Raw genomic sequence first — 14,812 nt, forward strand, 5'->3', positions numbered from 1 at the left:
CAAGGTTGGTCTGCTTAAAGATGCAGTAACAGTTTGGAGTGAGCTTTATCCTCTTCTGCCCTTCCCCGTGGAGAAAGAAAGATTTGCTTTCGGATTATTCACGGCAAGAACCACCTTTGCAGAGTCAGCAACTGATGTGGCTGGAAATGCAGAGGGATGGAAATGTGGCTGGAAATGCAGAGGGATGGAAATGTGGCTGGAAATGCAGAGGGGGAATGGAAATGTGGCTGGAAATGCAGAGGGATGGAAATGTGGCTGGAAATGCAGAGGGGGAATGGAAATGTGGCTGGAAATGCAGAGGGGGAATGGAAGTGTGGCTGGAAATGCAGAGGGGGAATGGAAATGTGGCTGGAAATGCAGAGGGGGAATGGAAGTGTGGCTGGAAATGCAGAGGGGGAATGGAAGTGTGGCTGGAAATGCAGAGGGGAAATGGAAGTGTGGCTGGAAATGCAGAGGGGGAATGGAAATGTGGCTGGAAATGCAGAGGGGGATTGGAAATGTGGCTGGAAATGCAGAGGGGGATTGGAAATGTAGCTGGAAATGCAGAGGGGGATTGGAAATGTGTCTGGAAAAGCAGAGGGGGAATGGAAATGTGTCTGGAAATGCAGAGGGGATGGAAGTGTGGCTGGAAATGCAGAGGGATGGAAGTGTGGCTGGAAATGCAGAGGGATGAAAGTGTGGCTGGAAATGCAGAGGGGGAATGGAAATGTGGCTGGAAATGCAGAGGGGGAATGGAAGTGTGGCTGGAAATGCAGAGGGGATGGAAGTGTGGCTGGAAATGCAGAGGAGTAATGGAAATGTGGCTGGAAATGCAGAGGAGAAATGGAAATGTGGCTGGAAATGCAGAGGGGAAATGGAAATGCAGAGGGGGAATGGAAGTGTGGCTGGAAATGCAGAGGGGGAATGGAAGTGTGGCTGGAAATGCAGAGGGGGAATGGAAGTGTGGCTGGAAATGCAGAGGGGGAATGGAAGTGTGGCTGGAAATGCAGAGGGAATGGAAAGGTGGCTGGAAATGCAGAGCCGGGCTTGGCTAAACAAGGCATGGTCTCTAAAGCCCTTTGAGGCAGATATTGTGACTGTCACTCCTCTTTGGGGAGTGCAGCACATCACCTACAGCTTCTTTCTCCTTGTCAGCAGCCATGAGTGCCTTTCTGATACTCCACAGAGTCCTTTCCTGCCTGGTTTCCTCAGTAGAAACTTGCTGCCTGAAGCCCAGATGTTGGGAATGCAGTAGCTGAGGAGCAGCAGTACAGAGCCTGTTTGTTTGAAGTGTAAAAGTCAGTAGCCTTGGCATGTCTGCTGCTCCAGAGAGGGCTTTTTGAACAATGATTGGAGTTAAATTTCCACTAAATGCTTTTCTTCATTCATACTCATATTGCATTAATAAGCAGATTGGCATGTGTTCTCAGCCCGCTGTGGGCAGAGAAGTGGTGGCAGAGTGGTCCAAGGCACAGAAGCAGTGCCCTCTTGCCCAGCATCCAGCATGGCAGATCAGTGAGGAGCATCTCGTCCTGCATGCACAGGGTACCTGCTCTGTGGAGTGTCATTGCAGTTTCCAGAGCCACCCCACCAGTGATCACCTCCAACTACTGCTAAATATTTTTTTTTCTAAAAAAACCATATGTTTGAAAACTGCAAGGATGGGTTACAGCTGAGGGAAACTGAAGGTGGTTTGTAAGTGCTGCTGGTAAGGAGGGCTTTGTCTAGAGAGCTAGTCCCTGAAGTTTTAAATCCATTTGGACTTCACATCCACAAATGACAGTCTAAATTTTAAGGCCAGTTCTGGAGGTTTGACTATTGGGAAGTAGTGGACCAGCTCTCAGGCCAAGGTTCTGACATTTCATACTGTGCTGTGTGCACATGAAAGGGAACTAAGGAGGTCCTCAGGCACATTTTATTCATGTAAAATCAATCAGGTGCTACCATTCCATGTCTTCTGAGCAGTGATTGCTTCTCATCTGCTTCAGACCCTTCTTCCTGCTCTCCATAGTACCAGTGTCAATGGAAGAGCAAATAGTTAGAAGCCAAAATTACTGTTTAAGTCTAGATAGCAAACAGCACAAACTACTACCCTCCTGGTTGTTAATTAAATTGAATCATACCAGAGAGAGTTTGGATAGTGGAGATCTATGCTCTGAAAACAGGCACAAACTGGATACTTTCCTTTATCCACACAGACTTTATAAATATTTTAAAGCTTGAGTTAAGGGAATATGTTGCAAAGAATCACTTAACTATATAAAAAATGTAAATGGTCCAATAAACAAATATCAGTGGTCCAGTAAACTGCTGCAGCTTTGCACATAACACATAACAAATGGTGCATATGATGCATTTTTAGCACAATGTAGATGTATAGATGTCTACATTTTCACTATTGATTATTTTGCCCTTTTTGACAATGTAAGTGTTAGAAATTTATTTCCTGGAAACCTCAAAAGAAAATAGTTGTGATTCATTCTGTGTAAGAAGATAATGTCCTTCACAAAATCCAGCCTCAGGAATGTTTGATTTTCCTTCTGAGAGTTAATTTTCCTACTGTAGAAAGATTTCTGCTTTCTAGACCTCATAAGTTCTGTAACTCACTGAAAGATCCTGTTCTTCTATTCCTGAACAAAACAGTTAAAACACATTTGTCTCATCAATATGATTAGAAGTAGCTGTCATGCCAAAAGAATGATTAGAGGCTGCTGAGCTGAATAGAATTGGGTGGGTTTTATTTTCTAAATATTTTAATTTTAGATATAGGACTTTCAGAAATTCCAGTCTGATATGGGAACCGTGTTGTCTGTATCATTGGAACTTGGAGACTGGGTTATCTAGTTTTATTTTCTCTTGACTTAGTGAATGATGCAGGACCAAACACTTCTTTTCATAGAGGGGCTCATTTTCATCCCCAACATGTATTTGTAGACATGACAGAGGAAGTGACAGCAAGGTCAGTTTTTTACACAAAGGGCTTCAAAGATGGTATGGTCTTGCACAGAATATTTAGCTCTCACCTGGAGTGAGTGTTACTTATGTTTTATGCCAGAGATGTTCTATGATGATGAATTCTTATTTGTAAACACCTTTCTGCTCCAAGGAAGTGTTGATTGACTGAATACAGTGGTTGGTGCAGAGCTAACACTGACAGTAGCAATAGGTTTAAACGTGATCAGAGCCAGGTTTTGTCAGCATTTGTATAAAGTTTTACGTTCCCTACCTCAGGCAGTTTCTCTCTGTTTGCCAGAGAAACCAGCAGTGAAGGAGCTGTTCCTGTCCAAATGTAGCTGCAGGTGACACTTTGGTATCAATGCTCAAACATGCTCATACTCAAGGTCTCTGCTGAAGGACACCAGAAAGAAGGAAACTACTTCAGTGCGTTTTGCTTTGGCATTCTCTCATCTGAGAGGTTTTCAATAATTATTGATGCATTTAAGTCAGCATATTGAACATGGGGCAGGAGAGTAGTGGGAGGAGGGTGACAAGTTTCTCTTTGTCTCTGAATCTCTCGTTTGCAGTGTCTGTTGAGAGCCCCTCTGTGGTGGTCTCGGAGCCCGGTGATGTCCCTGACCGCAGCTGCTCCTCTGAAGATCTTTACTCGCTGGAAGTTCAAGGATCCCCCCACTCTGCAGATCTCTCCCCCTACTGCACAACCCCCAAGAGGGCTGCAGGTCAGAGCTGCAGCTCCCTGGATCACAGCACTCCCTGCAGGTGCCACAGAACTCGCTCAGAGGCTTCTCCTGACGAGGATGACACTTCCCACGGCCGAGCCTCCACAGACAGGTCTCAGGGGCAGGAAAAGAACTGTGCCCATGGCAGGTCCTCAGACTGTTCCTCAGGGAATTACAGTCCCTCAGCAAGAGAACTGCAGAGCTCTGCTCAAGAGAGCAATGCCACGCCGCCTTTGGAGCGAAAGCAAACCTGCTGTGTGGGCTTGAGCCAGCCTGCTGTCTCCTTCAGGACCTCTCCCTGTTTTGGGCCTGCCAACACTTCATCCTACACAAGTGGCCATGAGACACAGCATGTTGGAAAACACCCCATTTCCAACATAGTGCGGTCAAGCAGCGCCCCTGGCTCGTGTTTGTCTGTGACAGAAGGTGGGTGCAGTGCCCCATGGAACAGATGGGTAGTGTGTGATTTATGCAGCAGTTGATGCTGCTGGGAGTTAAGGCAACATCCCAGTGAGGATTGACTTACACAGGAAGGCTTTAGTTCCGTGCGTGTTTTCTAAACTTGAACATTTTTAAGAATGGAAATGGGAAAATTGACAGAGTGAAATCAGTTTTGGCTTTTCTAAATGTCACCATTCTTCCTGTTCTGCTCAGAAAACCATGTGCTGTTTCCACCTCTGTATTACTCTTACTTCAAGTAAGAAGTTGAATGGTAGCTGGGGTGTCTTTATGAAATTATTAACAGAGCTGTCTCACTGTAATTCAGCAGGTTGGGTTTCCCAGAGGTGACAGTGCCATTGGAGGGATTGGTGCATGTCAGAGGCAGTCAGTGTGACCTGTGACAAGCTGGAGTGTACAGGGGAAAGTTTTAAAGGACAAAGAATTGAAAATGAGGCATATAATAAGATGACAAATGGAAAGGAAAGCTTTTGGCTGTTGTGGATAAGTATCTTGTGCTATAAATCTCCTTTTAGACAAGTAGGGAAGATGAGAGGTGATGTTGGCTGGACGGTGTATCTTCATAGAAAACCTGCTTCTAAGTGCAAAAGAAAGCATTGATTTAGTAGGGAGGAATAGCAGGAATGCAGGACTGTCTAAAGCATTTGAAAAGGGCAGGTTTCACACAAGGATTTAACTTGTTCAGAGATGTTCAGTAGGGTAACCTGGAGAAATGGCTTGAAAGTAAAGACTAAAGCCTTGCAAGGTGCCATAGATTGGGCTGTTAGAAGATCTGTTCCCTGGGCTTTCTAAGGGATCTAGAGGAAGAATCATGCGACTAACTCAGCAAAAGTAGAGAAAATGTTGAAATAACTGGTTTCATTTAGGATGATGTGTTGGTCCTGGTACACTCTATACATTTCAGACCCCTCATACTTAGCTCAATAATTGACTGTGTTTTACCTTAGAAATGTAGCCCCAGCACGTGGGCCAGGAGAAGTGAATCTTTACTCTAGAAGAATGCATTTCTTTTGTGACATTTATCTATGACATACATGCTCTGAAGCTGCTGTGCAGACAGTGAGTAGGAATTTCTGACCCCTTTCTGCTGTGCCACAGACAAAAAGAACAGCCCTTTCCCTTGTGGGTGAGGCTCTGCAGCTCCCCAGTTGTGCTCCATGTGCTGGTGAGCAGTGTGGGAGAGGCTGCTGTGGGCAGCTGTGTCCTCCTGCTGGGACACCTGGAACAGCAGATGCTCTGCCTTCCTTTTAATGTGGCCTAAATACATTCATCAGCTTTTCTAGAGAGGTGGCATTGAGGGACAGGAGCTGAACATTATCAAGATGTAACAGAGCCCAGCAAAGGCTGTGATAAAGAGGCAGAGAAGGTTCTAGAAATACTGACTCACAGGGAAGGGCAGTCAAGAGAAGTGACTTGGAGGGACTGTGCTGACCTACTTTGCCTACAGAGGACTCTTTAAATAGGAGGAGAAGCAGTTGAGTCTAAATGTCCATATTTGTTTCATCTATATGTTTGGCAAACTACAGTTTGCAGAATTTTACTCTGTGAAGATTTTTACAACTTTACATTGCTGCCCCTTCCTCTTTATTGAACTTTGTTTGGAAATCATACACAGTTTAGAAGCAGCCCTGTTCTAATATCACATATTGGCTGTGTTTGTAGCAGCCCTAAAGGCTATTTTTCCCTAAGCTGTGCCAAACAGCTGAAGTTCTTTACAGTCTCTGTAACTTTAAAAAGGCATTTGATCCATTTTTCCCAACTGCCTATTAGTATTCACTGCAGAATTTAAAAATATGTCCACAGAATTGGAGCAATAGGCAAAAATTAAAGGGAACCACTGAGCTCCCTCAGTTAACCCAGAAGAAAAAGTGTTTTCAGGTTTTTCTTCAGTAAAACACACTTTTCTTTTTAAATTGTCCTGGAGTAGAAGAACTAGTCAAACAGACTGACTGTATGAAAGACAGAGCTGTAACTACATATTATTAATACTAATAACTCACGTTAGGGACACACCTTGGATTTTGGAGAACAGCCTGGAGGAGCTTCACCCACGTTCACAAAAGGGAAAATACAAGGGTCAGATTGTACATAAGGTTTGGATTTAAGACCTGGTCTTCCTACTTTAAGAAACAGTTATTAATTTAACTTCTGTCTCACCACCCTGCACAAGCCAATGGGAAGAGATTGAGAAGCAAAACCTTCACACTTATGGTGTAGATTTTGGTTAAATGGGTTTTGCATGTTACGGAGATTGCACTGCCCATAGTTGGGAACATACATGATCTGACATGGATTCTGCACTTGTGTTACAGCACAGTGACACAACAGCAATGAGACATAATAAATAAATAATTTGGCTTAAAACTCTGAGCTTTTAGGTCAATAAAACACATTTCTCATGCTCCAAGCACACTGTGACATGATGAGGCCTTTATGGTATGTATAGTCAAATAATTCTCCCATTAATCCCTTAATGTGAGCTTGATTATTTGTTTTGAAATATCTGTAATTTCTAGTGGAGAAATTATAAATGAAAATTTAGTTTAATAGGTGCTGTTCTAGTGGCTGTACAGTCCCTGGACAATGTAAGTATGATGCATTCACACGCAGTCTCTGTCAGACATAGTTCCCTCTTAAAATTACTTAAAAGTTAATACTTTGCACATTTTTTCTGTCCTTTCCCTGTAAAGTTTATTATAACAAATGAGGCCAAAATCAACTTCTAGCACAGATGTTTGTTACAAAAGATTTCATTTATAATCAGCTGTGATAGACTGGGTGGCTCTATCAGTTGAGTGCCTGAGTGATTATTGTCGTGTTTGTGTTCCAGATAATTCAGGGTAATGTCTAATGGTGTAGTTTTGACTTGCTGCAAGTACATTAAGCAGTACAGTAATGGATGGGAAGGCAGAACCTCTGAAGTGTCTCTCTTAATAAGCATGCCATGACTCATGTCCTGCAGTACTTCAGTGTAATAGAGCAAATTAAAGACAGAATAGAAGCTGTCTCTCCTAATTTCTTATGGATTTCATATGTTTGTAGCATCTTAATGTCTGTTTCCTTCATTTAATTACTCATTCTACCAGAGAGGATTATATGGGCTTTTCATGATAAACTGTCCCTGGAGATAGGGAAGAAAACCTCTTGTAATCCACCTAGAAGTTGAAAACACTTTTCAGTCTTGGAAGCAGAATGAACAGCCATAGCAGGAAAGTGAGTGCTTTTTCCACCATGACTTTCACAAATGAAGAAGACTGCAGTGGTAATTACTGTCCAGGGTTATCTTATCCTTGTTGATCCTTGTGTTGGCATCCCAGAACCCCTCATTAGATGGCAACGTGTCCAAAGCTGTTTGTAGATGCTCCGTGACCCCTGGTTGGCTCATCAGGGACCACAGTGATCACCTACCCATTCATTTCATCACTGGTGCATGGCATTTGTCCTACAAAGAATGAGAATAGTAAAAAGGAGGTAGGAATACTGAATAAAATGCTGGGTTTGAAGAAATAAGAGGGCTCCATCTTTCTTGTTTTCACATTTTCTAATTTACTCTCTCTCTGCTGAGGTAGTGTAGAAAAGTCTGAGGTTTGCCCCTTGCAGGGAGCCTTCCACAGCTTCAGCACCAAAATATTTAGGATTACAGAGGAAGCCATCAGGCAGGAGCTGTATCTCCCTGTTTGTATCTCACAGCTCACAGGCATTTCTGTGTGCAGGAGCTTCTGTTAATGATGGGCATCTTGAAAGCAGGATTTCTTCTGGGTAGCTTATTCTGTAAAGGAGATAGTAAAGATTCTAGCATGTTCTTCCTTGCTTTGGGCAGAGAGGACAGCAGGTGTTGACTTTGCTCTTTCTCTCTCTCTTCTTTGATTAAAGGTGATAATTGTGCCTGGGCTCCTGCATGCAGCCAGTGCCAAGATGCAGGATTATCTCCAGCTACAGTAGAAACAGGTGAGAATCAGTTTTCTAAGGCAGGGTATGGGCTTCCTTCTTTTCTTTTCAAAATAATTAAAATTTTGTGATAGAGAAATGAGCTTTAGAAAACTTGGGGCAGAAAAGCCACTCAGCTTATATAATGTACAATTCTGATGGAAGCAGCCTTGAATGAAAATAAATGCTGCTAATTAAGTGCTTTGTTTTAGATTAGTATTTTTGCTTTCTCTGTGTTTCTTACCAATTTCTTTTGTATTATTCACTGCATTCACTGCATAATTTTTGAGGCCTAGAAATAAGCAGAACTTTAGACTTAAATTGGGGGTGGTGATGCAGAGCTGGGCCTAAAACTTTACAAGTTACATATATAATACAGAGTAGGTGGTGTTTCTCCTTCTCATTAATGTCAAGTGAAGTCTCTGAAGGTAGAGGAAACAAAAACATCTGTGATTTATGAAACCCTTTAGCTATCCACCCACTCAAGGAGGTCCTCCTTGGTCACAGGAAAGAAAGTCTTGACCCCTGGTTGAAATGACCATTTTGCAGTGTTTGCTTGATGCCATGTTTTTGCTACTCTCCAAACAAAACAGACACTTCATGACGAAATAAAAACTTTGTGACAATATTTGTTTTGCCTTTTTTTCTTTTCTTTTTTCTTTTTCTTTTTTTAAACTCTTACTTTAAAGCTATTCTTCCCCCCCTTTTTTAGTTGCTGTTTCTGGTTCTCACATGGCTGCCTCTGCTTGTCAGCATTCTTTGAGCAGTTTCCTGCCAGCTGGAAAACACAGGGATACACGGAAAGTGGAGCTGCACCTGAAGCCAAAGGCTTTTCCCACGGCCTCCAAAGAGAGGCCACACTCCCTGGTGGACCTCAAGGCCTATAAGGACACCAAAATTTTAGTGGCCAAGTTTCTGGAACACTCCAACTGTAAGCTGCCCCCTGAAGTCCGGCACGTGGTGAACAGCATCCGCTCAGTGATCCAGTCTGATGAGAGACACATGGAGGAAGCCATCTTCAGTGCCAACATCCTAGACCAGGTGGGCCACCTTCTTTCAATGGTTTTACTGTTTTAACTCCTTCAGACAACTGATACATGGTATACTTTCATGGTAAGGAATAGTTCAGATTTATTGGGCAGCAATGCATTTTACAGTGAAGCATCAGAAATGCATTTAAAATCGTTCAGCTTGACCCAGGAAGAACCTTGGAGATCCACAGGGAACTAATTTCCACATTGATAATCATCCTCTCCCATCTCCAGTGTCCTTCTGGACCTGTGACTGTTCCATACATCAGTTTGGGTTTGTATGTGGAGATACACAGAACTCACTTGGGTCTGTTGTTTCTTGAGGCCTATGTATTTGTGCAGCATAAGCTACTGGCTGAAAAGAATGGGTAGATATCCAAGCAGGGCCACATCCATCTAAACAACAAGAATTATAATGGCCCTTGCTGTTTCTAAGAAAAAGCTTTGAGAAATTGTGCTTTTCCAAATGAAAGAAAAATTCTTCTTCTTGCCCTGAGTGACAATAAAACAGACACAAGGTGTGGAAGGAATCCTATAAAACAAGGGAGTTAGTAGTGGAAGCAGCTTTTAATATCTCATCCATGTTTAATAATACATTATTTTTGCAGGAAAGAATGAGTATTGTTACCAGAATGACAGCTGCAGAAATGAAGTTCTTTTTCCCTTGTCCAGCTGGAAAAGCAGAATTCTCTGGCTGACCACATTCAGGCTGTCTGTAGGGTTTCCACAGAGCTGGACAGATGATTAAGGATGCACCATGGGGGGCTGTTTCCCTCCCTTCTGAGACATTGTAATTTCTGGGATATTAGTCTGCTGATCCCTAAATGAGGGGAACTGTCCAAGTCTTGAAATAGGATGATGTATTAACACTTGAAAAGCACATGAGAGAGTTTGATGTGCAGCAGGAGCCACGCAGCACTCAATAAAGCTTCTGCCAGTCTGCAGCAGTAGCTTTGTATCAGTTCCCTCTGTAGTCACATGGGCAGGAAAGCTGCACTCTCATCATGTCCTTAGTACTGTCAGGATGGTGTGAAATGTTAATGGTTTTATTGCCTTACAAAATGTAAAGCTCATTGAGTCCTCAATGTTAGAAAGCTGAAAACAATTTTCTTTGCATTAAAAAAGCCACAGTTGCTCAAACTTTAATGCTTATGTAGATCACAGAACGAGACCCAGAAATCAACAGCCCAAATTTTATCCTGTGTGGATGTCTTAGGTCCAGGGAGACATCCCTTTTTTCACATTAAATCATTTTAGTAGTTATATTTTTCAGACAAAAAACATAACCAATTAATGAAAGCCCAAGGCATCCTAGCAATCTACTTAAGAAGTCACAACGTTTTTGGTAAAACAGTTGTGTAATTCAGAATTGTGAAGCAGCTTGACAGTTCTATTAAAACTAAAATGCTTATGTACGAGGTTTGCAAGGTCTGAGTTCTCTTCTATCCTCACAAAGCTGGTGAAGAATCTCTCTGCTAAAAGAAATAGATGAGTTTAATCTGCTCCAAACTTGTATTTTCCAATTACAAGGCAGAGCTTCTGCCTTTAGCACAGATTTCCTTTGCAGCTTTGCTGGCCAGCCCTGCAGTGCAGACAGACAGCCTGGCTGTGCCTCCAGCCCAGAGTGCTGAGCAGGGCAGGAGCAGCAGGGCCTCTGCAGGGCTGCACGAAGCCCTGACTCCTCTCCAAGAGTCCCATCATTAGGCAGCTTAAACAAAATGTTATTCAGAGACTGAATCTTTCCAAAGAAACCCTTCCTTACCCTCTTTCCCATGTTTTCCTTCCCCACTCCTGCCCTTTCACACAGGTGATGACGAGTTCCCAGCAGAATGTGAATCCCTCCAGGAAGACACCCCAAGGAGACCTGCACCTCCAGAGCTGTGGTGCTCTGAGCTCTGCAGTGGCCTTGGCACGCAGGTGCCACCTCCCTCGTGCCCTGGAGAGGGACAGGCCCCACAGTTTCACTGCAGTGTGCCGGGAGACCATCCTTTGAGGGCAGCCACAGGTACGTGATTGCAGCAGAGAATGGTGAAGAAACCAGGACTGGGAGAAACCCAATCAGTGGGTGACTCAGGAAGAAGTGACTTCCTTTGGAATCCCACTTTTTTCCAACAGCAGGAGGAGAACAGCTGTTTTGCCGAATGTAAATTTCAGCCTTGATTTTTGCAAAATTTTAATTGATTTATTAGATAAGTCATAACAAGTGTTTTCCCAACCAGAAATGCATTTATTTCACTGTACTTGCAGAAATGCTGCTGATGCTGCCCAGCATTTCTTGAAAACCATTGCAAACCCACCAGAGACTGACTGTACAACTTAAGAGTTGTATTTATTTAATGTACCTCAAAGTGTTTTAACTATCGTCAGTGTTTTAATAAAAAGTATTTCTGGACTTTGCTTTTTCAGCAACTGATTTGGATAAGAAATGTAGAAGGGGATTCATACACACATAACAGTGCTGCTTCTAATCCATTTTCCCAGTGTCTCTCATTCCAGGCCAGCTGATCTGCCTGATTAAAGCTGCTCCCCCCTCCCAGTGTTGCCCTTTTAACCCACAGGAATGGCTGCAGTGTGGTTTCTTCTTGCTTTGTTCTGGATGCTCCTGAGTTTCCTCCTGCAGTAGCATCTGCTACTCTGCAGTGTGTGACCAAAAGATGCATTAGGGAAAGGAGGCTTTGAAATTCTGCATTTGCAAAAAGCACCTTTCACAGACTTCTTACCAACCCCAACCAATAGCAAGAGAGATGAGTTTTCCTCTAGCAGAGCCTTTCATGTTTTTTTCAAAAAGAATTGTTACTCCAATTAGTTTTGACAATTTTATTACTAAAACATGTCCTTGTGGTTCTGCTGTGTTTATAATTTATTTAACATTGATCTTAAAAAAAAAATCAAAAAGTGAAATCTCATGGACACTAATTTGATTACCAGCATAAACATGGGTCTGCCAGCAACATCTTCCAGTGAAGCTCCATCCAGGCTCCCTCAAAGGCCTTAAACAAAAGGTTCTTTAGGAACCACAGGCTGATGGTTGTGGGGTTAATTTTTTTGCAGCAGTGCTTGTCAGTAGGGTTAGTTTCCTTTGGAGGTTTAATCATACACTGGTTTCATTTGTGCCACTCTGAGCTGGGCAGACATCCTGTGGAAAGGTCACAAAGGGATGGAGCTGGAGATGGGTAATCCCAGTTTTACAGCATCATCCATTTCAGTGTATTTTAATTAGAGCATGTTCCTGTATTGGTGTGAAGTTACAGTGACATCCAGTGGCAACAAGGTTTGCTAACTGAAAGCATCTACTCTCAGGATAATGATGATACAGAAATCCCTAATTCAAGAGAAGAATTTCCTTTTAAAAATGCATCTGTGACCTTTGCAACTGCACTTAGATGAAGAATTAAATGATTTTCTACTGGGTTTTTTACTATGTGAACTTACACAACAAACAGAATAAGCAAGCTTCCTTTCTTAGTTCAGATTTATTAGTGAGAGGTTAATTCTTTCCTAAGCTCAGTTGCATGCAACACACTACTCTTGAAGTACAGTCATCTAAAGCTCTTTAGTTACTGCATGGTAAGGCTTCTTAAGTCACAGTGTATTTTCTTCAAGGCCTTGGCCAAAAGAAAAGAAAATTCAACAAAGTTACACCAATTAACATTTATCTCATAAGGAATACAACTTTACTACTAGGTTTGTTATCTACACACATTCTAATACTGCTGATGGTGCTAGTTATTGGTCAGAACAATTTACATTCAGAACACATTGCAGTAGGAGTAAGAATGCTTTATAAAAGACAGGAACAGGTAAGCATGGCTTTCCCAGTTTGAGCTGATATGAACAAAAAGGTAATATGCAAAAGTAAAGAAAAAATCCCCAGCCCAACACATACATTACACAACCTGTGCAATAAGTTATCCATGAAATAACTCTGTTAAATCATAAAAATCACAAGCATTAAAAATAAATATGTATCTAAATAAATATTTTGATTTTAATCTTGTGGCAATTATTCTTTATTTAGCATATGAAACACTTGTTACATGTTTATGTTCACACCTTGCCAAACAGGTTACACTTGTCATAACAATACCAAGTACTACAGTGGTTTTCTTTACATTAGAACCTAAAAGTTTAAACTGCACTCATTCCTTCCCACTGAAATACCATCTATGCAGCACCAGTTTGAAAATTATGCAAAGTCATCAGTATTGGACCACTTGATGGGACTGGGATTTTTTTTTTTAATAACTTGAGGCAGCCAGGACTTTCTCTCATGGCTTCTCTTTGCCTTTTCTTGCAGTCTCATTCATCAAATATTCACATTCACTGTGTTATCAAACAAGACAGACATACATCACTCCACATAAAGGTTACAAATAAATATGTTTTAACTTTCATGAGAAAAGAGTTTAGAAGATGTTGCAAAATACTGAAATGTTTACAAAGATTTTTGTCAGTGATTATTGTCCTTGACCATCCTGCTCAACACTTTTTGTCAGAGAAATAGAAAGGAAGGAGAGAAAAGGCAGAGACACCTGTCTGGTCCTTGTTCTGGAGCCCTCAGGTCAGCTTCCAGGCCTTTCATTCATACAAAATACAAAATTCTCTTCAGCTGTGGCAGCTCCAGCTTGGGTGGAAGATGCTAAATGTACAGGGGGGTCTCCTGCCCAGTCAGGAGCCTGAACATGGCAGCTGGCATAGTCTTCATGTGGATCTGTCAATTGATTACACACAAAGTAACACAGTTGTTACTGGTTTACAGTAATCCATAGTCCCCATCCGTCCCTTCCTGTGCTCTGGGTGCATTTTTTTGTCCTGGTTTCTCTAGACATGAGTGTTACCAGAGTTTCTAGTTCAAAGTTCTCTGATTTTAAGATGCTGGGTCAGTGTCTTTGCTTTTTTGGTGTGGCTTTTTTATTACTATTTATTAGTGACAGTGACAGCATGTAACATCATAGAGCTTACAAGATACCTAAACACTTTCTACTGTTCCAACCTACTCCAATTACAACCCTGAAAAAATGAAGCAACACAAACCTCTCTGCAAATTCAGTCTGCTGTTCTGGTATTAACTGAACTTAGATTTTTATTCTACCTTCCTTCCCTGTGGGAATGTCATTTCTTATGTATTTTCTCCTAATTGGAGTGTGATCTTCTGATCACAACACTTGGACTTCAGCACCCAATGTTCAAATGCCAGTCAAGGGTTTGTTGGAATGTGTTCTCTTGTGGCTCCTGCAATGAGTTCTTTCTACAAGGAGTGCTGTGGGCAGTGCCAGAGGGGTTTTCCAGATGAGAGGGGTGAAGGCTCAGGGACCCAGGATTCCACCAGAGCTGTGAGTACCAGGGGAATGAAGGGACCCTTCCCTGGGTACAGCCCCTCCCCAGCCAGCCCCTGCCTCGACGTCTCCTCTTCATGCTGGAACAAAGTTTTGCACTGTCCTCTTGTGTTTAGTGAGAAATGACCCAGCAAAGAGGGACCATGAAGGTACTGAAAGCTACAGCTTTGCTCCTGGCAACGTGCACATGCTCCAGATTATTTGTCAAGTGTCATTTTCCCCAAGGAAATGAGCTGTCTTTGATTTCTGGCAAAGGAATGAGTACTGTTGGGGATTTCCACAAAAAATTTGGCTTGGAGTCTTTTTTTACAGACTTTTCAGGCAACACTGGAAAGAGGAGTCTTTGCTTATTCTCAAGGTAAGCTGGAAATTAAATTAATAAAATGTGTATCAATTTATACCT

General features: G+C 42.3%; 2 protein-coding genes across 6 annotated transcripts in view; one reads left to right on the plus strand and one right to left on the minus strand.

Moving 5' to 3' along the window:
- ENTREP2 (endosomal transmembrane epsin interactor 2) overlaps positions 1-13,220 on the plus strand; it is a 94,722-nt gene extending 81,502 nt beyond the window's left edge. For both annotated transcript variants that reach the window (XM_071568681.1, XM_071568682.1), the window contains 5 exons: positions 1-4; positions 3,504-4,082; positions 7,989-8,063; positions 8,755-9,083; positions 10,881-13,220. The exon at positions 1-4 is cut by the window's left edge and continues 72 nt beyond it. In XM_071568681.1, coding sequence (XP_071424782.1) covers positions 1-4; positions 3,504-4,082; positions 7,989-8,063; positions 8,755-9,083; positions 10,881-11,066 — 1,173 coding nt within the window. In that variant the 3' untranslated portion in view covers positions 11,067-13,220. The remainder of the gene's footprint in view (positions 5-3,503; positions 4,083-7,988; positions 8,064-8,754; positions 9,084-10,880) is intronic.
- Positions 12,528-14,812, minus strand: part of APBA2 (amyloid beta precursor protein binding family A member 2) — an 89,529-nt gene continuing 87,244 nt past the window's right edge. For all 4 annotated transcript variants that reach the window (XM_071568680.1, XM_071568677.1, XM_071568678.1 and 1 more), the window contains one exon: positions 12,528-13,784. In XM_071568680.1, the coding sequence (XP_071424781.1) occupies positions 13,713-13,784 (72 nt within the window). In that variant the 3' untranslated portion in view covers positions 12,528-13,712. The remainder of the gene's footprint in view (positions 13,785-14,812) is intronic.

Source organism: Pithys albifrons, chromosome 13 (assembly GCF_047495875.1).
Source record: "Pithys albifrons albifrons isolate INPA30051 chromosome 13, PitAlb_v1, whole genome shotgun sequence".
Taxonomy (NCBI): Eukaryota; Metazoa; Chordata; class Aves; order Passeriformes; family Thamnophilidae; genus Pithys; species Pithys albifrons.